Below are 22750 nucleotides of genomic sequence, written 5' to 3'. Positions count from 1 at the left end.
CTGGACTGGCTTTCTTGACTTTGCTCAACTGCTGTGGGATTTTAATTGAGCAGAAGGAACTTTCCCCCTCTTATTTCCCCACGGAGTGAGCTCCTGCTCCCAATCAGTCCTTCCCTGCAAGCCCTCCCCCTCCCTCCCCCCACCCGGCCCCGGCCATAGCACAACCCACAACAATTAGGGGCCCACTTGGAGGTTTATTGGTGGAAGTATGGAAGCACCTTGTTTTAAACACCATCTTACTTCTCCCATGGTCATTGGCCCACGGTGGGAAAACAGCATGATGGGAGGCTGTAGCCAGTGCTCCGACTAAAGCCAGGAAGATCACCCGTTTGGGTAGGTGTCAGGGTCCCAGTAAGTTCTCTCCTAGGGAACTGGCTACAGGAGCCTGTGGTAAGCACTCATCTGGATTCTCTTGTTCCCAGAAGCTGTGGCCCAAAACGGCTCTCATAGGTACAATCATATTGGCTGAAGATGCCACCGGCAAGGGTGTCTTCCTGTCGCTCTTGCAATCCTTGATTTCAGTGGCCTGTTTTCTGTTGGAACCCAGGAAGTTTGGGGCCATTGAGAACAATAAAAGAAAAAGAAAGCATTGTTAAGAGTTTAATTATAAAAACTGCTTTTTAGTTATGTCTTTCCAGCATGAGCGGCTTGAACACAGATGTGACTATGGAAATGATGGGCAGTGAAAACACGTAGAGATGGGATGATGCAGCTAAGAAGGACTTGAGTGGAGAAAAAGCCAAGCAGGAGGGAGGCTGGAGCTAAGGCTGCTCTGCTGACATGGAACAGACACCCCTCCAAGCCTTTGGCGCTGCTTGGATGTGTTGAGAACCTAATGTGTTATGGTTCCAAGGCAAAACCAGAGCCTACTGGGACCTGCCTGGCGCCTACTATAACCTGCCTGGAGTCAGCGTGAGTGCAAAGAAAACCTCAGACAGTTCTCCAAAACACTGACAACTTAAAAAACTCACAACCAGCAGGCTGGCATGGCTCAGTGGTTGAGCATCGACCTATGGACCAGGAGGTCACGGTTTGATTCCCGGTCAGGCCATATGCCCAGGTTGCAGGCTCTATCCCCAGTGTGGGGCGTGCCGGAGGCAGCTGGTCAATGATTCTCTCTCATCATGGATGTTTCTATCTCTCTCTCCCTCTCCCTTCCTCTCTGAAATCAATACAAATACATATTTTTAAAAATCACAACCACTTAGTGTGGCTAGAAAAACACACAGTGTGGTTAAAATTTTGATTCCAAAGGCAATACATACTTATATTAAATGAAAAATATAAAAACTATAATAAAGCACCAAAACAAAATAAAAATCCCCCACACTGTAACTATTCAGAGATAAATGCAGCGAGATTTTATTTTTTTAGGTGAAAATAATTATAGAGTTATTTCGCTAGAAACTGGCAATGTGGTTGAATAATCTAAAAAAAACCAAACACCTCTTTGCCACAAAACACCTAGAAATGTAGATAAAATATCGTTAACATAATTTTAAATGTTGAACTCACAAGAAAGTAAAGAAAAATCCTAAGGGACAAAAATTATAGACCAGCCCAATGTGAGCTGAAGCTAGGGCTGCCCGAGGGACTTGCCAGTCTTGGTAACCAGGGTGTGGTGACACAGGAGATAAATCCTGGGTCCTACCTAGGTGGGGAGTTTACTGAGGTATCGGCATAAATCCAGGACTTTCAAAGCACCTTCTCAGCAAAAGGGTACACCAGAAAGAAACCCATCAGTGCCATAAACTTATCTATCTCACTCTGAATTCTGGGTCAAAAAGAAGCCTCTTCTGAAATTTCTTATCTTTGGGCCTGTCTTCGTGCTGGTTTGCAGTCTGACACGTGGTCCAACAACTCCCAAGCTGAGAAACTAATATAAAAAATGTCTCCCGAGCCAGTAAGATCTCTGAGGTACCTGGCAGAAGCAAGCTTACAATGGTTCTCCCCCCATTCCCAATTCAGCAACATGAGTCCCACAGATAATGGCCTGTTTGAGATAAACTCACGAAGAAAATGACTGCTACAGAGGCTCCAAGACCCACGTGGCTTCGGGGTCTGTGTGAGAGGAAGCAGAGAGGCAATGAGGCATCTGAGGGACTTGAAAACAGGAGAGCCCCTAAATCGCCCCAGATTCTCAGTGGAAAGTGCAGCAGGCGAATTAGAGAAGAAGAAAATGGGAAGTAGAAACTGGAGTAATTCCATGGTAAAGCCTCAAGGGCGGAAGCAGGATGTGCCTTACCAACTCGCAGAACCATCAGAATACTCTCCCTGGCAGGGCACAGCCTCATAGTAGGGGAAAACCAACGGAAATGGAATACAAATTGAGTAGAACGGGAACAGAAGAGCCAAAGGAAAGGGCAGGATCAGCTAAAGATAAGAGAGAGGAACACAGTCCCCAAAGGTCATTAATGCTTCACAAAAATGACACAAGAGGAAGCACTCGAGCCAAAACCAGATAGCCACCCTGACCCAGCTATCATTCTCAGAGGTTGAGAAAAACCATTTCACATAAAAAGAAATCGCATCAGAAAAGGATCATAATCAAAACCCACACAAAATCATATAAGAAAAGATGCAAAGCATAATAAATCCTTGAAGACAATAAAAGCACACTAAAAAGATGTGCTGCATGTCCTAGCAGGTTTAGCTCAGTGGTTAGAGCATTGGCCCTTGGACTGAAGGATCCTGGGTTCAATTCTGGTCAAGGCATGTACCTCAGTTGCAGGCTCAATCCCAGGTCTTGGTGGGGGCATGTGCAGGAAGTAACCAATCACTGTGTCTCTCTCACATTGATGTTTCTCTATGTCTCTCCCTCTCTCTTCCACTCTCTCTAAAATCAATGGATGCAAAATTATGTGCAATGTGTTAAAAGTGTTTGATACAGTATTATTGTTTTCTTATATTTTTTACATTTTTGCATAATTTTTTCTGAAACTAGTATTTGAGTATTCATGACTACAATGTCAATTTTGGATTATATATTTTATTAATAAAATAATTTTTGCCTTCTTTAAAAATAAATAAATAAAAAAAATAAAGTCATGGATCCAATGAGGATTAACAACAACAAAAAAAGATGTAGGGCAAAATGAGTGCAAACTGCAACCTAGCATTTCAAAATGAGCTAAAAGAAATTAAGAAAATGATAGACTACATAAAAGAACAACATAAGTCAGAATTTAAAATATTGATAAATGTGGTGATAAAACTGAGAAAACAATTAGACATTTTAAAAGAAAGAACCATTATTTCCAAAACAAAGCAAGGAAGAATGTAGCGAGCGCCTGGGAAGGCGCATGAGCTGATTGTTGGCTGAATCCAGTGGTGTAGGCAGAGCCACGTCCTGGAAACATACCCTGCCAGAGGCAGGTATGTTGTCAGCCTGACCTTTAGCTCAGGCGCCAGGGGGTGGGTTTCATTATCTAAGTTCAGCAGGAACAGACACAATTATCCGGGCTCAGCCAGGAATGACAATTACAAAGAAGCCACAAGAATGAAGGATTACAGCTTGATCTTCAACCATGATTTCACATAATTTCCCTTGTCTTAAACTCTAGTAAAACTTCCTGGTATCATGCTGTATGTAATAAACGTGCTGCACTAGCTCTGGGTCACTGTCTCTCCATCTGAAGACAGCGTCCCACCTGGCCCCAACTTTACTTAAAGTCTTTGTGTCTGTCTCCCTTTTTTTTCTTTTCCCAATCCCCAGCCACCCCTACTCAGGACTCGTCCACTCTCTAGCCATGCTAGTGGTGGCCAAGAGAGAAAACTTATAAAAGAACACAAGAGCAAACAAGCAAAGCACATAATGCCTTAAGAGAAATAGAGGGATAGGGAGGAGTTTAAAGAATAAAAAAGAAAGAAAAAGGAATATATATATATATATATATATATATATATATATATTAGACAAAGATAATCCAACATACAAATCCAACATGCAAATAATAAGAGTACTCAAAGAAGAAAGGTTTACAATTCAAGAAAACTGTCTTGAAATTAGAAAGAATGAAAAAAAAAAAAAAGAAGGTCTGGAAAGTCCAGATAAAGGCAGACTGTGACCCCGGAGAATTGAGTGAGCACGGCCTCCACTAACCCAGAGTGAGTCAGGAAAGCATTCAGAGAAAGGACGCGCGGAGAGTCCTTTGTATGAGCTGCTGCCTCTTGCCCCTCAAGATGAAAGAGAGGGGCTGCCTGGGACCTTCTGCTGTGACCCTTTGGGGGCCCGGAGACCCAGTAGAGATGGGGCACAAAAGACGGAGGGTGGGAGAGATGGGAGAATGGGTTTCTTTGGTGGTGAAGTGAAGTTGCTTCTGTGTCCCTAGAGGCACCGTCCTCCTCTCCAATGGCCAGTCAAATTCTGGGAAGATATTATTGAGGACCAGATGCAGACAGCATGAGAGAGAGAGAGAGAGAGAGAGAGAGAAAGAGAGAGAGAGAGAGAGAGAGAGAGGGAGAACACCAGTCTGGAGCCATTGTAAACCCTGCCCAAACAGAGTCCCTTAAGGGATGAGGGACGCTGACCGCTAGTTCCTGGGTAGCACAGACCCCTGCAGAGCCAGTGCCAGTGCCAGAGGGGCAGTGGCCAGGCGAAAGGAAGGTCTCACAGCATCACCAGAGTTGCAGTCAGGGGAGCCGGGTAGGGGACTTCAAAGAACCCAAGAAAGTGCCTAAGAGAACAAGTCAGCTTAAAATTAGGAAACAGAAGGAGAAGGGGAGCGACTCTGAGGGGCCATCTTAACAGGGGACCAGGCTGAGGGAAGAGAGATGTAATCAGTTCAGAGTTTTGATAGTTTTTAGGCACTGGACTTTTTAATTTCGGAATCGATGCTGCTTTTGCTATTTAAAGGGACCAAAGGCCCTTTCGTATTCCAAGAGGGAGTCCACATGCTATGGGGCCTGCCCAGAGAACAGCGTTTACTCAGGAAAGAGGAAAATTTCACCCACTAAAAAAAATTATAAAGGCAGACAAAAATAAATTTTCATTTATATGATACTCAAAAGTTGAACTTGTTCAACATACTGGCTGCCCAGTCTTGCTTTGGGCTTCTATCACTCACTACAGAAAATCCACTACACTTACTTAGTAACTTAGTAAAACTTGGGACCCAGCACTGGTCTCCCCTCTGGGTTACTGTCTCTTCTATTTCACAGAAGAGATAGAGAAGGCAGAGAGAACTCAGGATTGTTTTATCCAAGGGACCCTTTTGAGTTGGGAATGTAGACAGTCAATATCCAACTCCATAAACTTGCTTTATTAGCGTACCCTCATTCCTCTACTGAGCGCCTTCCATATGAAAACACTGGGATTTGCCCTAGTCAGTTTTGCTCAGTGGATAGAGCATCAGCCTGTGGACTGAAGGGTCCCGAGTTCGATTCGCGTCAAGGGCAATCGATCCCCAGTAAGGGGCGTGCAGAAGGCAGCCCATCAATGATTTTCATCATTGATGTTTCTATCTCTCTCTCCCTCTCCTTCTCCCTTTCTCTCTGAAATTAATTTAAAAAAATATTGAAAAAGAAAGCACTGGGGTTTGCCTAGAATATTCAGATCCATCAGCCACAGGCCCTGTTTTCAAGGACAGGCGTACAATAACATGAAGGGGAAAGCCACACGCATAACCCTCTAGAGCAGTGGTTCTCAACCTTCCTAATGCCGCGACCCTTTAATACAGTTCCTCATGTTGTGGTGACCCCCAATTTCATTGTTACAAATTGAACATCATTAAAGCATAGTGATTAATCACAAAAACAATACGTAATTATATATGTGTTTTCCGATGGTCTTAGGCGACCCCTGTGAAAGGGTCGTTCGACCCCCAAAGGGGTCGCGACCCACAGGTTGAGAACCGCTGCTCGAGGGGAAAAATAAAAGGGCTGTGATAGATTGGCAGAGGGTGTCACTGACCCCGCCCATGGCTGTATGCTGTGAGGAGGGTGCTGGGGCTGCCTGCATGGAGGACCCACCTGTCTTCTGTGAGATGGACTCTTCCTGGGAAGTGTGAGAAAATGTCGCTCGTCTGCTCGGCTTTCCACAGCAAGAAGTTTTCGCTGGGCTGGGAGGATGACAGGAGGCTGCTTTCAGGCTGGATGGAGAAATTTACAGTTAGAGGATCAGGTCTCCCCCTCACCGTTCTTGGCCTCCTCCAGCCAGAACCTTGAAGGAACTCACTTGAGTCTTCCAGCCGAGTCCTGGGAACCTGTTCCTTAAATATTAAGCCCCAGAATCACCAGACAAAAGCAATGAGGCCCCATGCAGGATCACCTCCTCTCTCTGATGGGCCGCTGTGGCAACTCTGCCCAGAGCACCAGATATGAACATTAAGAACCAGAGCCGTAGAACTATAAAAGCTGACTTTTGAAGTCGGTGATGGCGTACCTAAAGCACACAACTTAAACAAAAGGAGGAAAGTGTTTAGGAGCCGGAAATCTGATGGTTTTAGGCCTTTCTTTCCGTGCTCCTACCCTAAGCAGGTCCCAAGAAAGCCTTCTGTGTGTTGGGGGTGGGGGGTGGGGGGGGGTGGGAGAGTGGGTGGGGGGCGGGGGAGAGAAGGGGCCTTAAATAAACTAAAATGGAAAACAAATCCTTGGGGGAAGGTATTGCAAAAACTTGTGATTAAAGGGTTAAAATTCTTGATGTATAAAAAGCTTTCGTTTACAAATCAATTTAGAAAGACACAAGGATGCCAATAGGAAAATGGCCAAAGAACAAACAAGACAGTGCATAAAAAAAATAAATAATAATAATAATGTTCAAACACATGCTACTTTAACCTATAATTATTAGAAAAAATTTTTAATTCTCAGTTGTGGTAAGAACACAGTGATACAGAATTCTTATATTATTGGTGAGAGTATAATTTAGTATGAACTTTCTGGAAATAATCTGGCAATATGTATCAAAAACCTTAAAAATGTTCATACCCTTTGAATTCTACTTCTTTTTTTAGTCTTTTTTTATTTTTTAGATTCTTTATTGTTTAAAATATTACATATGAATCCCCTTTCCCCCATTGACCTCTCCTCGCTCGTTCCCACCCTCCCTTGAATTCTACTTCTAAAAATCTATTCTGAGAAAACAATACAAACTGTGGACAATACCTATAAATGCCTGTGTTACCATACAGCGGTAGAGAATGTATGGCCCATGAGCCATACAAGGCCCTTGAAATCATTTGGTCTGGCCCTGCCAAGGCATTAGGGGTGAATTAATTAAATGTTTGACCAAATAGAGCAGGCTAATTTTTAAGTTGATAATTTTGTATGGTCCTCTAATGATGCTATAAACATCCAAATGGCCCTTGACAGAAAGAAGTTTCTCCACCCCTGACGAAAAGTTAGAAACGACTCTAAATATCAGATTTTAGCCTGGCCGAAGTGGCTCAGTGGATGAGCATTGACTCAGGAACCAAGAGATCACTGGTTCAATTCCAGGTCAGGGCACATGCCTCGGTTGCAGGCTTGATCCCCAGTAGGAGGCGTGCATGAGGCAGTCAATCAATGTTTCTCTCTCTCTCACCCTCTCCCTTCCTCTCTCTAATATCAATAAAAACATATTTTAAATTAAATAAATCAACAAATAAATATCTGATTTTAGGGGAATGAAGTAAATTTTAATTCATTCATATAATTGAAGAGTATGAAATTATCAAAATGATGTATAAGAAGAGCTTTTAAAATTTATTCATTGATTTTAGAGAGAGAGGAAGGGAGAGAGAGAGAAAAAACACACATTGATTTGTTGTTCCACTTACTTATGCATTAGTTGGTTGTTTCTTTGTGTCCTGAGCAGAGATTGAACACACAACCTGGTTGCATCAGGACCAAGCTCTAACCAACTGAGCTACCCAGCCAGGGCCACAAAGAGCTTTTAAAAGAAATGGCTCTTAGACAAGAAAAAGCTAAAGGAGTTAATCACCACCAAATCAGTATTCCAAGAAATGCTAAAGGGACTTCTTTAAGAAGAAGAAAAAAAAATAAACCAAAAAACAAACAAACAAAAACCCCACCCACATGAATAATAAAATGGCAATAACTACATACCTCTCAACAATGACTTTAAATGTAAATGGATTGAATGCTTCAGTCAAAGACATAGGGTGGAGAAGAAAACAAGATCTATACATATGTATCTACAAGAGACCCACTTCAGATCGAAAGACACACACAGACTGAAAATAAAGAGATAGAAAAAGATATTTCATGAAAATGGGAAAAAAAAATCTGTGGTAGCAATATATCAGACAAAATAGACTTTAAAACAAAAACTATGCCCAGCTAGCATGGCTCAGTGGTTGAGCATCAACCTATGAACCAGGAGGTCACAGTTCGAATCCCCATCAGGGCATATGCCCGGGTTTCAGGCTTGACCCCCCAGTGTGGGGTGTGCAGGAGGTAGCCAATCAATGATTCTCTCTCATCATTGATGTTTCTATCTCTCTGCTTCTTCCTTCCTTTCTGAAACCAATAAAAACATATTTTTTTTTTAAAAAAACTATAACAAGAAACAAAGGACAGACATTTCATAGATGCAATAGATGCAATAGCCAAGCTATGCAAACAACCTAAGTGTTCATAATTAGATGATTGGATAAAGAAGATGTGGTGCATGTATGCAATGAAATATTACTTGGCCATAAAAAGAATGAATTTTACTATTTGCTACAACATGGATGGTCGTAGAGCAGTGGTTCTCAACCTTTCTAATGCCACGACCCTTTAATACAGTTCCTCATGTTGTGGTGACCCCCAACCATAAAATTATTTTTGTTGCTACTTCATAACTGTAATTTTGCTACTGTTATGAATCGTAATGTAAATATCTGATATGCTATATGTATTTTCCGATGGTCGCGACCCACAGGTTGAGAACCGCTGTCCTAGAGGGTATTATGCTAAGTGAAATAAGTGAGACAGAGAAAGACAAATACCATATGATGTCATTTATATATGGAATCTAAAAAACAACATAAACAAACAATCAAAACAGAAACAAACTCATAGACACAGAGAACAAACTGATGGTTGCCAGATGGGAGGGGGGTTAAGGGATTGGGTGACATGGTGAAGTACAAATTGGCAGTTACAAAATAGTCACGAGGATGTAAAGTACAGCACAGAAAATATATTCAATAATATTATAATAAGTATGTATGGTGCCAGGTAGGTACCAAACTTATCAGGGGGAGCACTTCATAAGTCTAACCACTATACTGTACAGCTGAAACTAATACAATATTAAATGTTATCTATAGGGGGGAGGTTGGGGGTTAATGGGGAGATGAGGACACATTTGTAATACCTTAACCAATAAAGAAATTAAAGATTAAAAAAAGTTATCTATAATTGAAAAAAATTTAATGGGAAAAGATGTTTATGATATAATCTAAATTGAAAAAAACAACATCCAAATATATATATATATATATATATATATATATATTTAATGTCCTCAAATACATGAATCAAAATTTAATTTAAAATGAAAGACTAGCCGAAACCGGTTTGGCTCAGTGGATAGAGCGTCGGCCTGCAGACTGAAGGGTCCCGGGTTCGATTCCGGTCAAGGGCATGTACGTTGGTTGCGGGCACACCCCCAGTAAGAGATGTGCAGGAGGCAGCTGGTCGATGTTTCTCTCTCATCGATGTTTCTAACTCTCTATCCCTCTCTCTTCCTCTCTGTGAAAAATCAATAAAATATATTTTAAAAAATAAATAAATAAATAAAATGAAAGACTAGAAGGAAATATGCCAAATGTTCCAAGTGATTGGTTGGGGGAGGGGGGGGGTGAAGAAAAACGGGAATGATTTTTCTGTAATTTTCTTAAGTGAGCATTATTCCTTTATGATACTGAAAAAAATGAACAAAAAAACTGAAAACACTTTTGCATTAAGTACCTTATAGCTCTTTCTTAGAAAAACTAAATTAATGTGCTGTAATTGGTGTGTGCATATCACTGACCCTTGAAAATGGTCTTCTCGTTCTCCCAGGACACTAGACTGTAATATTCATCACCCTCCGAGGGGAGGCAGTAGCCTCCAGTCCCCCTCCTCCCCTCCCAAGAGAGCTTGGCGGCAGGGCCCCACTTACTGTGGTTTCAGTGGAGCTGCAGGGCCTCTTGGGCACCAGGCAGTGAGTGAACTGGATTCTCGGGTCTTTGGTGGTGATGGACAGACCTTTCTGCAGAATTTTCACCAAGCGGATCCAGAACTGAAACACGGTCTCCGGGTGTTTTTCGTGGAGCTTCATGTAGTAGATCTTCTCAGTCACGGTCCTAATCCGCAGGATGCGCTGGAGCCGGTCACAGATTTGTAGCTCCACAAACTTCAGGGGGAGAATCCTGGACACAAGCAGGAAATTGCCATAGTGCAGGAGCCCAGGATTTGAATCCGTCATGCTGGTGCCTACCGAGAGCTTGGCTCAGCCTCCCTGGGCTCCCACCTCTGCGTGGGGAATGCACAGGGAGAGGGCTGGTGGATGAGAGTGGGATGATGACAAGGCCTGGCTCTTTCTGATGTCCGGGGCCTTAGTTATTAAAGAATCTGCCCACATCAATAACAAAGACTGATAGCTGCTGTAGACTACCTCTTCTAATCCTCACAACAACCCTTGATGAAGAAAAGGTAAGTATTACTAATTCCATTTTACAGATTTTTTTTAAATCTGGACTTAGATAAAGAAGCTAAGTGATTTTCCCATGATATTTAGATATTTTTAAAATTTATTGATTTCTAGAGAGAGAGAGAGGAAAGGAGAAACATCAGTTTGTTGTTCTACTTATTTATGTATGCCATTGGTTGCTTTTTTTTTTTTTTTTTGGTTAATCCTCACCAGAGGGTATTTTTTCCATTGATTTCCAGGGAGAGTGGAAGGGAAAGAGGAAGTGAGAGAGAGGGAGAGAGAAAGAGAAACATCGATGTGAGAGAGACACATTGATTGGTTGCCTCCCTCATATTCAAACTCGAGACCCTCTTCCCAGGCCAACAGTCTGGCAGCTGAGTCATATTGGCCAGAGCAATTGGTTGCTTCTTGTATGTGCCCTGACTGGGAATCAAACCTGCAACCTTGGGGACATATCAGGATGATGCTCTAACCAACTGCTACCTGGCCAGGGCTGCCCAAGTTTAGATATTTTTTTTACAAAAATATTTATATAATTTTATTCCACTTAGATCTTAAGTAGGAACTGGGACTAAGATATTTTGACTCCATTCCCAGGTCTCCTTTGCCCTGTATCCTGATTAGCTCTGTTGAAAGAGTAGGAAGGGTAGATGTCTTCTGTACACCCCGTATTATTTTTTCCATCTCAACACCTCTTAATCCCATTTGGCTTTCATGCACCTCATTTTTTTTTTTAAAACCCTCCTACGTTTTTATTGACAAAATGAAAGCCAAAATCCTCGAACACTAGGCTGAGACAGACTGATACTTTACCCACAGCACCAAACACGGTGCTTGGTCTGTATAGATGGGCAATAACACCTGTTAAATGAATGAATGAGGTTCTGCACAGTTTGTACACTAAAGAACACTGTCCTTTCTTTTTATCTACAGTCCAATTGCAAGACAGTGCCGTCTGTCCTCCCACCCGCTCCGGCCCCTCCCTGAGGCCTTTCTTTACCTGCGAAGGGTGATGACAGGAGCACAGCCAGGTGTGTTGCGGGTGGAAAACTGACCCTGGGGCCAGGTGACGTTGGCCATCAGGAGGATGTTGGGGAGCGGCAAGGAGGGCACTGAGGAGGTAACCCCAAGGATCACGGTGGTGGTCGACCCTTCAGGGACATTCATCCAGTTCCCGGACTTAGTGACCTAGAAATCAGCCCCAGGTTCTTGGGTCAGAGAAGCAGAAGACACGAGTGGAAGGATACAGGTGCTAGAAAGCAGTACTTAAAAAAAAAAAAAATGCCCGTGGCCAGTGTGGCTCAGTGGTTGAGCATCAACCCGTAAACCAGAAGGTCACATGCCTGGATTGGGGGCTTGATCCCCAGTAGGGGGTGTGAAGGAGGCAGCTGATTAATGATTCTCTCTCATCTTTGATGTTTTTGTCACTCCCTCTGTCTGAAATCAATACAAAAAATATTTTTAAAAACAGAAAAGATAAAGAAAGCAGCACTTCAACTTAGTGACAAGCTTGGGGCACCTGTGCCTCCTGCAGGCTCTACACTGGGGATCGAGTCCACGACTGGGGCATGTTCCCTGACTGGGAATCGAACTGTGCATCTCCTGGTTCATAGGTGGATGCTCAACCACTGAGCCACGCTGGCTGGGTGCACCTGTGATTCTTACATGTGTTCAGTACACTGGGCTGGGCCATGACCTGCATCGCCTTTTTTGCGGCTCTCCCCAAGTAGACAAGCTCATTGCCATTAGGAACGCTGTGTTGTCCTTTTTCGAGTCCTCTGCATCATCTGACTTTAGAAAGGATGCACTAGTAAGAAAAAGCTGAGGGGCACTAACATTTTATTCTTCCATCCTTGGGTAGAAGAAGCCAGCACAGGTTTCTAATGGTCTGGAAGGGAGATTGTGCAAAGAAAGTTCCAGAAGGGGAGGAGAGAGAGGAAAACCCCATACTGCTATAGGCACAAACAGGGGAACTTGAGACCCAGATCCTCCGGTATCACTAGCTGGCATGGCTTCTTCCTCCTCCCCAGGGCTTTAAAGGCCACAGCATTTCTGGACCGAGTGCTGGAGACAGGTTTTGGGAAGGGAAAGAGCTCTGAGCTGCACATGGGTACCTGGATAAAGTTGCTTTCAAACACCGCAGAGTGGGAGAACAAGTTGAATTCTGGAGAATGAATCAGTTGACAAAGAAGGCCATCTTCCACCCCAAGTTCCACTCCAGGGCCTGGTTCCCTGACCTCAGGAGGGAGGCCCCTGATTTTATTCATTGACTCTTGGGAAGAATGGGCCGGGGAACATCCCTGGGGCTCCACACAGACCCAGCCAGACTGCAAGATGTTGTGTGACCACAGCTGCCCACCCCCCACCTCCACAGCTCCTCCTCTCCTCCTGACTTACAGGCTGTCCTCCAGACCAGGAGGGCGGGCCAGCCTGCCGGCTCACAATGGCAGGAATGACATCAGGAATGTGGTGGCAACAACAGGAAAGGAAAAAAGGAGGAAAGGACTGAATCAGGGAGGAGCAGGCTTTTCTCTCCCTTTTCTTACTCACTGCAAACAAGTGGTAATGAAGCTTATTCCATTTTTCACTCAATCTCCCCGAAAACATGAGGAAGATGAGTCTGCCAAGGTTATGCCATGTCAGCAGTGAGCTGGCCAGACAACAAGGAAGGCTCTCAGGGAAACCACAGCCTTCAATCTTCCCCATCACAGGGAAGCTTCTCACAACTTGCTCATACTTGTGACTGCGTAAGAATTACCTCAGGGGTGGAAAAGGGCATTGTGGATGTATTTTGTTACGTTGCATTCCGAAGAGTCCATGGAAAAGGAAAAAGAAACCATGATGTTCAAGAAAGGGCTGCATATTGGGAATGGACCACCAATTAGTTCAGTGATATTGTCTAAGTCACTGTGTTTCCTTCTGTTTCCTCTGTAGTAAAATGAAAAGGTGGCACCAGAGTTAAGGCCTCACGTTAATAATCAGTAGAGATTTAAAATTCATACTTGGAAATATCTGAATGTGCTGTTCCCTTAAGCAGATGTAGTGAAGGCGAAGGGAATTCCCTTGGTTAGGGCCCCATTCTGCTTCATGGGAGTGTGCCGGAAGCCGGTCCATCCTTGCTGCTTGACACAGTTGCTGCAGGGAAGAAACATCTGCACAGCATATGTTTCAAGGGACCTGGCATATATGGCATACTGTTCCTAATATGTTTGCTCCCCTTCTTAGTGCTATGTGTTTTAACCAGGGTCACCTCTCTGAGAAAAATTGTTTCCCCAGGTGGGAATTTTTCCCTGGAGTTAGGGATTAACAGGACTAAGGAAGGGAATAAATCAGTAAAACCCCTTAACTAAGTGTCAGGTGGGTAGTTAATTACTTTAACTAGGAACAATCATGCTTAAGCTACATAATCTTTACTTAGGATAATCTCCTTCAGTTACTTCCTTGTAGCTTAACAGAACAATAGAGTAGTGACCTTGGAATGGAGATAACAAATGCCCTAACCTTTGGAATAGAATGGATAGGATTAAAATCAACTGATATAAATACAGATGTAACAGGAGAATAAAGACAGAACCTGGCTATGCTGATCAACTGAACGCTGCTGCCTCCGTGTCCTTCCTTCTTCGCCGACTCTGTCCACACCTTTGGGAACCCCTGGACCTGCTGGGGCTGGACCCCGGCAGGAGTGCATCCTTAGGCAACTGTAGTTTTAAGCTACTGAGATTTTAGGGTTGTTGCTGCAGCATAACCTAATCTAGCCTGTCCTTGACTGATACGGAGATTGGAATCTAGAGGGCAGTGTTGCAATAAAAATAAAAAATATATAAAAAGACACACCACAAAACCCTAGTATGTGTGACTAACTTATGTGGAAGGCAGCAAAGAGATCTTATTGGAAGCTGGAAGGATGGCAACCCATCTTACCCAGTAGCAGAGTATTTGGTAAAACCGTTGCCTGCAGTAACTTACAAGACATATGTTAATCTAATTTATCTACAATTAGTAGAACAAGTTTTAGCAGCTTGAATTGAATACTGGCCCTAGCCGGTGCTCAGTGGTTAGAGCATCCACCCGAGCATTGAGGGGTCTTGGGTTCGATTCCGAGCAAGGTCACGTACCTCGGTTGCAGACTCGATCCCCAGCCCTGGTTGGGGTGTGTACGGGAGGCAACCAGTTGATTTGTCTCACATGTTGATGTTTCTCTGATTCACACCTTCCCTTCCACTCTTTCTAAAAATCAATGGGAAAAATACTAGTATCCTCCGGTGAGGATTAACAAAAACAAAACAAGAGAATCGAATACTGTTGGTTGCTATTGACAAAGCGCCACAAGACGAGCTGAGAGAAAAACTGGCGAGCTTGCAAGCAGGCACAAGGGATCTAGAGAGACTACAGAAAATCAGTGATCTTGCAGGGTTCTCAGAAGCAACTGCCTCTCATCCCTAACTGGGAATAGATAAAATTCAGAAATGTTTGGGATGAGAAACACCAATGCAAACTCAGTTTTGTAGGTAGAGAGACTGTCCTGGTTTGCCCAGAAGTGTCCCAGTTTTAGCACAAGTCCTGCATCCCAGAAAATACCCCTGGCTAGGCAAACAGGGACAATGACTTGTAGGAAAGATTAAAACAATGGTATGGCCATCACGCCTGTTGTTGAAACCTCTGAGCAGATTAAGAGCAGCGATTTTCAATGGATGTGCCTTGGCACACTGGTATACCACCAAGGATTTTTAAAACATGCCATACCTATTTTGTCAGGGGCATTGACCTCTTTTCCCTTCTATTGTCAAATAAAGAAATGATAGCAGCCAACACAACAATAGCTGTCCAGTGTAAATGAATAAAAATTATACCTTTTTTTTTTAAAGTCAGCAAAAAATGTATTTTTTGAGGTGTTGCAGAATTTTAGGCATTAGTTTATGTGTACCATGAGATGAAAAAGATTGAAAATCAGTTTTATCTATTTTTTATTTATTTTTAAAAATACATTTTTATTGATTTCAGAGAGGAAGGGAGAGGGGGAGAAAGAGAGAGAGAGAGAGAGAGAGAGAGAGAGAGAGAGAAACATCAATAATGAGAGAGAATCATTGATTGGCTGCCTCCTGCACGCCCCCTACTGGAGACCGAGCCCACAACCCAGGCATGTGCCCTTGACTGGAATTGAACCTGGAACCCTGTAGTTCACAGGCTCTAACCCACTGAGCCAAACCAGCTAGGGCTGAAAATCAGTTTTAGAGCAAAAGCCTGGATAAGGCCGTGGCACCCAGGAAACCATTTCAATTAAACTAAACTGCTTGGGGAAGAGACGTAAGGTATAGCTAGCTCTCCAGTTAACAGTTCAAAATACCTCAAATCAGTCAGAAGCATCTGAATGAGAAAATATATTGAAGTTAAAAAAATGTCTAGAAAGGACAACTGCTGGCACATGAAACTGCCTGAAGTCAGAGACAAAATACCAACTATATGTTTTTTTTTTTAATATATTTTATTGATTTTTTACAGAGAGGAAGGGAGAGGGATAGAGAGTGAGAAACATCGATCAGCTGCCTCCTGCACACCCCCTACTGGGGATGTGCCCACAACCAAGGTACATGCCCTTGACCGGAATCGAACCTGGGACCCTTGAGTCCAAAGGCCGATGCTCTATCCACTGAGCCAAACCGAGTAGGGCCCAACTATATGTTTATGTACTATACTACCAAAAGATGAGTCTTATAAGTCCAGCTGATCGCAAAGGACCAGGAACTGGAAAGTTGGAAATTGGAAATACAGTGGAACCTCAGTTCTTGAACTTAATTCATTTCTAAAGGCTGTTTGAGAATGATTTGTTCGAAAACCAAATCGTTTTCCCCCATTAGAAAGAATGTAAATTGAATTAATCCTCTCCAGACTCTCAAATGATTTAGTTTTAACCTTTCTTATGTACATGTCTAATGTACTGTTTAACCTATAAACACTTTTTTCCTTAACTTATTGAACCATATCCTATATATATCCCTGCCTCCCAGCTGTTTTTCACTTATCCAATCAACAAGTTTTCCTACCTATTCATTTGCCTGTAATTGCTGTTTTGTGAGCACTTTCACACCCTTAGCAACATTAGTACTCTTGATGGCCTCTTTGTTTTAAAGTTGTGCTAATCCTCCATTTCTGCTAGCAACAAAAGGATCATCTCCTTTGTCTATTGCCTGAGAGATGCTTTTTGTCATGCTGTTTTTTTGGCATGCTGAGGTATCAGTATGAAAGGGCTGTTAGGTCAAAAATTAAATTTGGTCTACAACTGAGTTTTTTTTTTTTTTTCTGTGAACAACTTGGTCAAGAACTGACTTGTTTGAGACTGGAGCCATTGGAGAAACAAGGTTTGACTATACTTGATAAACAGCACTAATGACTACCCCAGTACAATAAATGTTGCCCAAGCCATTGGCTTATAGGGTAGTGGAGCTTACGCTTAAGAACACTCAGGGAGCAAAACTGGTTTGGCAGAAGACACCATGCTCCATTTTTACCTTTTGGCAAAAGTAAATCCAACTCACCATATGTAAATTGACGTGCACACCAAGATAAGAGCGTGCATGCCTTATTTTATCACACTTCACGGAAGTTTTTTCTTTTCTTCACAGATGTTATCAACATCTAGACAAGATCCTATACCAGGGGTGGGCAAACTTTTTGACTCGAGGGCCACAATGGGTTCTTAAACTGGACCAGAGGGCCAGAACAAAAGCATGGATGGAGTGTTTGTGTGAACTAATATAAATTCAAAGTAAACATCATTACATAAAAGGGTACGGTCTTTTTTTTTTTTTTTTTTAGTTTTATTCATTTCAAATGGGCCGTAGTTTGCCCACGGTTGCCCTATACCAACAAAAAGGTTGACTCACTAAAGGCTCAGATAATGGTTAGCATTTTTTAGCAATAAAGTATTTTTTTAAATGTTTTTATTTATTTTAGAGAGAGGGATAGAAACATCAATGCATGAACATCAACACTGATTCGCTGCCTCCTGCCTGCACCCTGTTGGGGATCGAGCCCATAACCCAGGAATGTGCCCTGACCGGGAACTGTGACCTCCTGGTTCATAGGTCAACGTTCAACCACTGAGCCATGCCATCCAGGCTGAAGTATTTTTTAAGATATATACATTGCTTTTTAAGCATAACGCTATTATACTTAACAGACTACAGTACAGTGCAATCATAACTTTCATATACACTGAGAAACTAAAAATTTCATCTGATTTGCTTTATTGGTAATCTGGAACCCAACCCACAAAAATTTGAGATATGCCTATATATACCATAGGAGAGGAGTGGACATGCTTCAACATGGGGTGGGGATGGAAGAGTGATAGGTAGAACAGGCTAAACTGCTTAGACCTGGAAAAGAGCAGAAATAATCATCTGTGAGGTATGGCTATTAAAAACTTTTTGATTTAGAGAAGAAGGGAGGGAGAGATAGAAATATTGATGGGGGACAAGGGGACAAATAAAAAACACTGATCAGCCGTCTCCTGCAGGTCCCCTACTGGGGGTCCCGAAACCCAGCATGTGCCTTGACCAGGAATCTGAACCAGTGGCCTTTTGGTGCATGGGGTGATGCTCAACCCAGCCAGACCCACAGGGTGAGGTGTGGCTATTTTACCAGCCTACCTGAATAATCAGAATTGAGTAGCCATTCTGGTGTACAAGGTACAGAATAAAAAAGCCAAGGCTGCCCTGGCCGGTGGTCTCAGTTGATTAGAGTGTCATTCTGTACACTGAAAGGTGGTGGGTCCAATCTCTGGTCATGCTGGAGGCAACTGATGTTTCTGTCTCCCCTTCTCTCTCTAAAATCAATTAAAAACAATTTTTTAAAGGCCAAGGCCTTCTGCTCCTCTGGCCCCGCGGTATCCACGCCTCTGCCTCCGCTCTCCCTCCCTCCCCCGACTCCTCCCTTTCCTCCTTCCCTCCTCCCTTCTCCTGCTCTACTCCCTCCACCTTGTCCAGTCACCCACCTCTCAGCGGCCTCTCCCAAAGCCCTACCCTCCTACCCCTTCTCTCTAAAAAAAGAAAAAAAAAGGCCAAGGCCTTCTGGACTGATAGTCCTCTTTCCCCCAGAGACTGAAGATGAAGAGGTGGGAAGGAATCTTTTCTTTTCTTTAGAGACGGAAAGAGTCAAGAGAGTAGCCCAGCCGGTGTGGCTCAGCTGTGTTGACCTATGAATCCCGTCAGGTTGATTCCCGTCCAGTCCAGTTGCTCAATCTCCAGTGGGGAGGGGTGGGGGTGGGGGGTGTAGGAGGCAGTTGATCAATGATTCTCTCATTATTGATGTTTCATCTCTCTTCCTATCTTAAATCATAAAAATATATACATATATATTTTTTGTTTTTAAGAGAAAGGAGTCTTGGCTTAAGCTCAGACAACTATGGATACAGACCCAACTGCCCCTGCCTCCAAATTCAGAGGTTCATTTACCTGTTTTAAACCAAGTGTTTTAAGCACTTTCATGCTCCTAAGTTTTAAGGTGTTAAACCTCAGATCTATGAATTAAGATCCTTCCCTAACCACTAATTTTAAGGGCAGAAATCAACATGACACACAGTGGAAATATGTATTCAATTTTATTTCATTAGAAAAATTCACTTAAGCCACATGGTGGCTATAATGCCCATGTCCCGAGCAGGCTTTATCCTACTGTCCCCTTCAGACCAATACATACACACTAAGTTGGAAGACTTAAAAATGTAAGTCACACCTCTTTAACTATTACCCACACACAGAGGAGCTCACACGAAAGAGAAGCTGAACACTAAAGAAACTGACCATAAGACACCCAAGTCCAAAGGAACTCTTCACAGATGTTTAGGAAGTAGGGCTGAAAACACCGTCATCTCCCAACAGCTGAAGTCACAGCGCAAGCCTTCATCTAAGAGGTCAGAGCCACGCTGCCAAGGACAACAAAGCACACAGCAGACTCTGGGGAGAAGAGTGAAATCACTCCATTCCACAACCATAGGCAACCCACTCACACCTGCCTATTAAACAGTCTTTTTCCAGGGCAAGAAGGATCCAGATGGAGGGGCCCTTCTAGGGCCTAGTAACAGTTTTCTGCTAACACTGATGCTGGGCTTGCCTGCCCAGGAACTGGGACACCAGGCTGGATAGGTTTAGGCCAAGTGTTCCAAGGTTATAGCTGGTGGAGGGAGGTCTTATCACACCCCTCTGGATGGATGTTCTGGAAGGCTCTTGGGGATTCTGTGATGGCTAGTTGACCTCTAGTGGTCCAGGAGCTCCCAGGCGATGGGTTCTCCAGTAAGTCCCCCAGTGACTCCATCAGTCTAACAAAGATGGAAAGCAGGGTCAGCGCCACACCTAAGAGATAGAGGTTCAATATATGCTTCATAGCTGAAGGGATCCCACTCCTTTGCAGAGCAGTAGAGCTGCCTTCTGCTTCTGGAAGACTTCTGGGTCCTGAGGAAAGAGAGGCAAGGTTAGTTAGAGCCTTTTGGGATACGCATGCATCTGGCCCTGACCCTTCTATCTTCCCGTGGAGCTAAGGGAGAAGCCCAGCCAGCCAGGGTACAGGGGCCCATGATGTTTTTCCACAGCAGAAGCTCAAGTATATTTACACCGTAAACTCCATGGCTGAGGAACCAGGAGTTTCTTTTCATGAGCATTCCTTAAAACTTTTACTTCTGAAAGTAAAAACCTTTACTTTCTTGCCAGATGCAATGCACAATCCCTGTGCCACAGTCCAGGGACCAGAAACTTTCCTGAAGACCTGAGTCCTTTTGTAAGAGAAGGACTGTTGTAGGCAGTTAGACATGAGCAGAGCAAGGAAGATGGGCCTGGTACAGGTCACCAGGGTGGAAAGCCCCAGTTGCCTAGCAACACACAATCAACTGTAGGGTGGAACCTGCCCCCAGGGTGACTTTTCCTCCCCTAGCATATATGGACCCTCCAGACCGTTCCTCCCTAGAGATAACATCTATGCCTCAGATAAGCAACAAAACCAGTGACTCCACGGCAGGACCAGCCGCATTGAGAACCACCCCTGCCCTGTGCCTGTCAATCAATCAGTGGAGAACACAACCCAGAAAAGACACACCTGGAAAACTACTGAATATTCTGTTGCGATCTTCTCCTGGGACTTCCCTAAAGTCTCCACCCTAAAAACCCTTAGTAGGGAGTACCCAGTGGACTCTCCCTCCCTCCAGGGAGCACGCCCAGGCCTTTCCCTTCCCCTCCCCATTCTCCCTCCTTGCCCAGGCAGTAACCATTAGCTTCCTCACTCCTAAGCTCCTTTACCTCCGTAACTCATTTCCTAAACTCATTTCTTCGAGGGATTACTTCTTCTACTCTATGACTTATCAAACACTCTTACAGTTTGGTTCTTGGCTCTGAATTCTTTCCAAGACAGAACCCATGTACCGAGGTTGCTGATCCCAGGTTTGGTCCGACCCCGGGTGCTTTCCTGAGGCCCACACCGGGGCTATCAGAACGTGTCCTAGCCAGGCAGGTGTGGCTCAGTGGCTGCGGGTCGACCCATGACCCACGAGGTCACCGGCTCAATTCCCAGGCAGGGCACATGCCCGGGTGCCACTCAACCCCCAGTAGGTGGTGTGCAGGAGGCAACAGATCTTTGATGTTTCTATCTCTATCGCTCTCCTTTCCTCTCTCTAAAAGAAATCAATCAATAATAATAATAATAATAATGGAACATGCCCTTGAGAAAGCAACTTGCCTGAGAAGTCTCCCTCATATCTCATTAAGGTTCGAGTTAATCATAAGCTTTTTGAAGGTCAAAATAATTCTAAGTCAAATATATCAAGTTCACTTAGTAAAAAAAAATACCCTGATTACCCCCAACTTGCTAAGCACCCTGGAAGGTACGAGGGCCACACGGGGCCCCGAAGACGTGAACCCTGCCCTCTCGGGGCTTTAGGGGCAACAGGCAAGAACCCCGGCAGTGGCGCAGGAGGTGCCAGGGTGCTTTGGGAGAGCATGGCAGCGACGCCTACTCACCCAGCACCGGGAGCACGGACCTGGGCCACCTGCATCCTAGTGAGGGCCCCTCCTGGGGAACGCAGGGCTGGAGCTCTGAGTGGGGAGCGGGTGGGGGCGCAGGGAGGAGGGGAGCCCCAGAAGGCCCTGCCACAGTGCGGGGTAAGGAGGCGGCGGCCCGGCAGGCAGGCCGAGGACGGGAGAGGGGGACCGGAGCTGGGGCAGTCCGGAGGCCGCTCACCTGCAGGAGGAAGGGCCGGGAGCGGCCGGCTCGCTGTAACAGCAGGTCGTGCAGGAGTCGGGAGGAAAGTCGGCCGACGGGAGCGCGAGGAGGCGGCTCAGACGACCCTCAGAAGACGAGCGCGCAGTCAGCAGCAAGTCGCAGTCAGGCGGCGCGCACGGCTCACTTATACACAACGCCAGCGCCGGCGCCCGCGCGTGCGCACTCGGGCCCGCACGCTGCCGCACGTCCACACGCGCGAGCGCCGGCACGTCCGCGGCTCCGCCCCCCGCCCGAGGCTCCGCCCCCGGCGAGTGCCGTGGGTGGTCTGGGGCGGTCCCCGGGGCTCCGGGTCGGAGCTGTTTTAAAAAACACGCACAGTGTTTCTGTGAGTCAGTGCGGTCGGCAGAGACCAGGCGTGAATGTCCGACTGCTTTTCCCGCTGCAGGAAACTTTGGAAGGAATCAGAAAGCTTATTCCCCCCACCGCCATACCAAACCGGTGGAAAACGCCCCGGACGGGCCCCAATCCAGGGGCCCTCCTCCTGACTGGGATGGAGTGTGGGCATCTGAGGATGGATCCTGCATTGGCGGAGGGCATCACCACCACCCCATCCCCAAGCCCCAGTTTTCTCCATTGGGGGACTGAAGGGCTGACTTTCTAGGAGTTTCACTTCTTAGAGATAACAGGATTCCAGACGCCACCCCCACCCTTCACGCCAAATCCCGGAATAGTGAATTCCTGACTCACAATTGTTGAAGGAAATGTGCAATACTCGCCTGGCCCTGGTGTCCGTGTCTAACTGCACATGAACGTCACTTTGGCCTCCGTTTGTTCACCTAAACTGGTGGCCATAGGAAATTTTTAAGGATGCTTTCAGATTGAGCTAAAGAGCTAAGACATCCCAGTCCAGCCTTATGC

General features: G+C 44.8%; 2 protein-coding genes across 2 annotated transcripts; both read right to left on the bottom strand.

The window, feature by feature from the left end:
• Positions 1–340: 340 nt before the first annotated feature.
• GARIN1A (golgi associated RAB2 interactor 1A) lies at positions 341–12891 on the bottom strand. The gene is made up of 5 exons (XM_070425035.1): positions 12739–12891; positions 11625–11812; positions 10094–10343; positions 5971–6089; positions 341–533 (listed from the first exon to the last, which is right to left on the bottom strand). The coding sequence occupies exons 1-5, from the start codon at positions 12889–12891 to the stop codon at positions 341–343; spliced, it is 903 nt and encodes a 300-aa protein (XP_070281136.1).
• A 6316-nt stretch (positions 12892–19207) lies between these two features.
• On the bottom strand, positions 19208–22016 carry HILPDA (hypoxia inducible lipid droplet associated). The gene is given in 3 exon segments (XM_070425034.1): positions 19208–19858; positions 19861–20076; positions 21851–22016. Coding segments are annotated over 2 exon segments (189 nt in total). The 5' UTR covers positions 20009–20076; positions 21851–22016; the 3' UTR covers positions 19208–19817.
• Between the last annotated feature and the right edge of the window lie 734 nt (positions 22017–22750).

The sequence above is a fragment of the Myotis yumanensis genome, unplaced genomic scaffold (genome assembly GCF_028538775.1).
Source record: "Myotis yumanensis isolate MYYU_CA2020_CCGP unplaced genomic scaffold, mMyoYum1.0.hap1 SCAF_9, whole genome shotgun sequence".
In the NCBI taxonomy this organism is placed as follows: Eukaryota; Metazoa; Chordata; class Mammalia; order Chiroptera; family Vespertilionidae; genus Myotis; species Myotis yumanensis.
The sequence above is the reverse complement of the archived record's forward strand: the minus strand, read 5'-3'. Positions and strand labels throughout refer to the sequence as shown.

What these genes read in the sequence shown, in the direction of transcription:
- GARIN1A (XM_070425035.1), bottom strand. Translation starts at nt 12,891, where the DNA reads ATGAATAAAATCAGGGGCCTCCCTCCTGAGGTCAGGGAACCAGGCCCT. An exon ending in CCTGTCATCACCCTTCGCAG is followed by an intron (nt 10,344 to 11,624) that starts GTAAAGAAAGGC and finishes GCTTGTGTCCAG; the next exon opens with GATTCTCCCCCTGAAGTTTG. An exon ending in GCAGCTCCACTGAAACCACA is followed by an intron (nt 6,090 to 10,093) that starts GTAAGTGGGGCC and finishes TTCTCCATCCAG; the next exon opens with CCTGAAAGCAGCCTCCTGTC.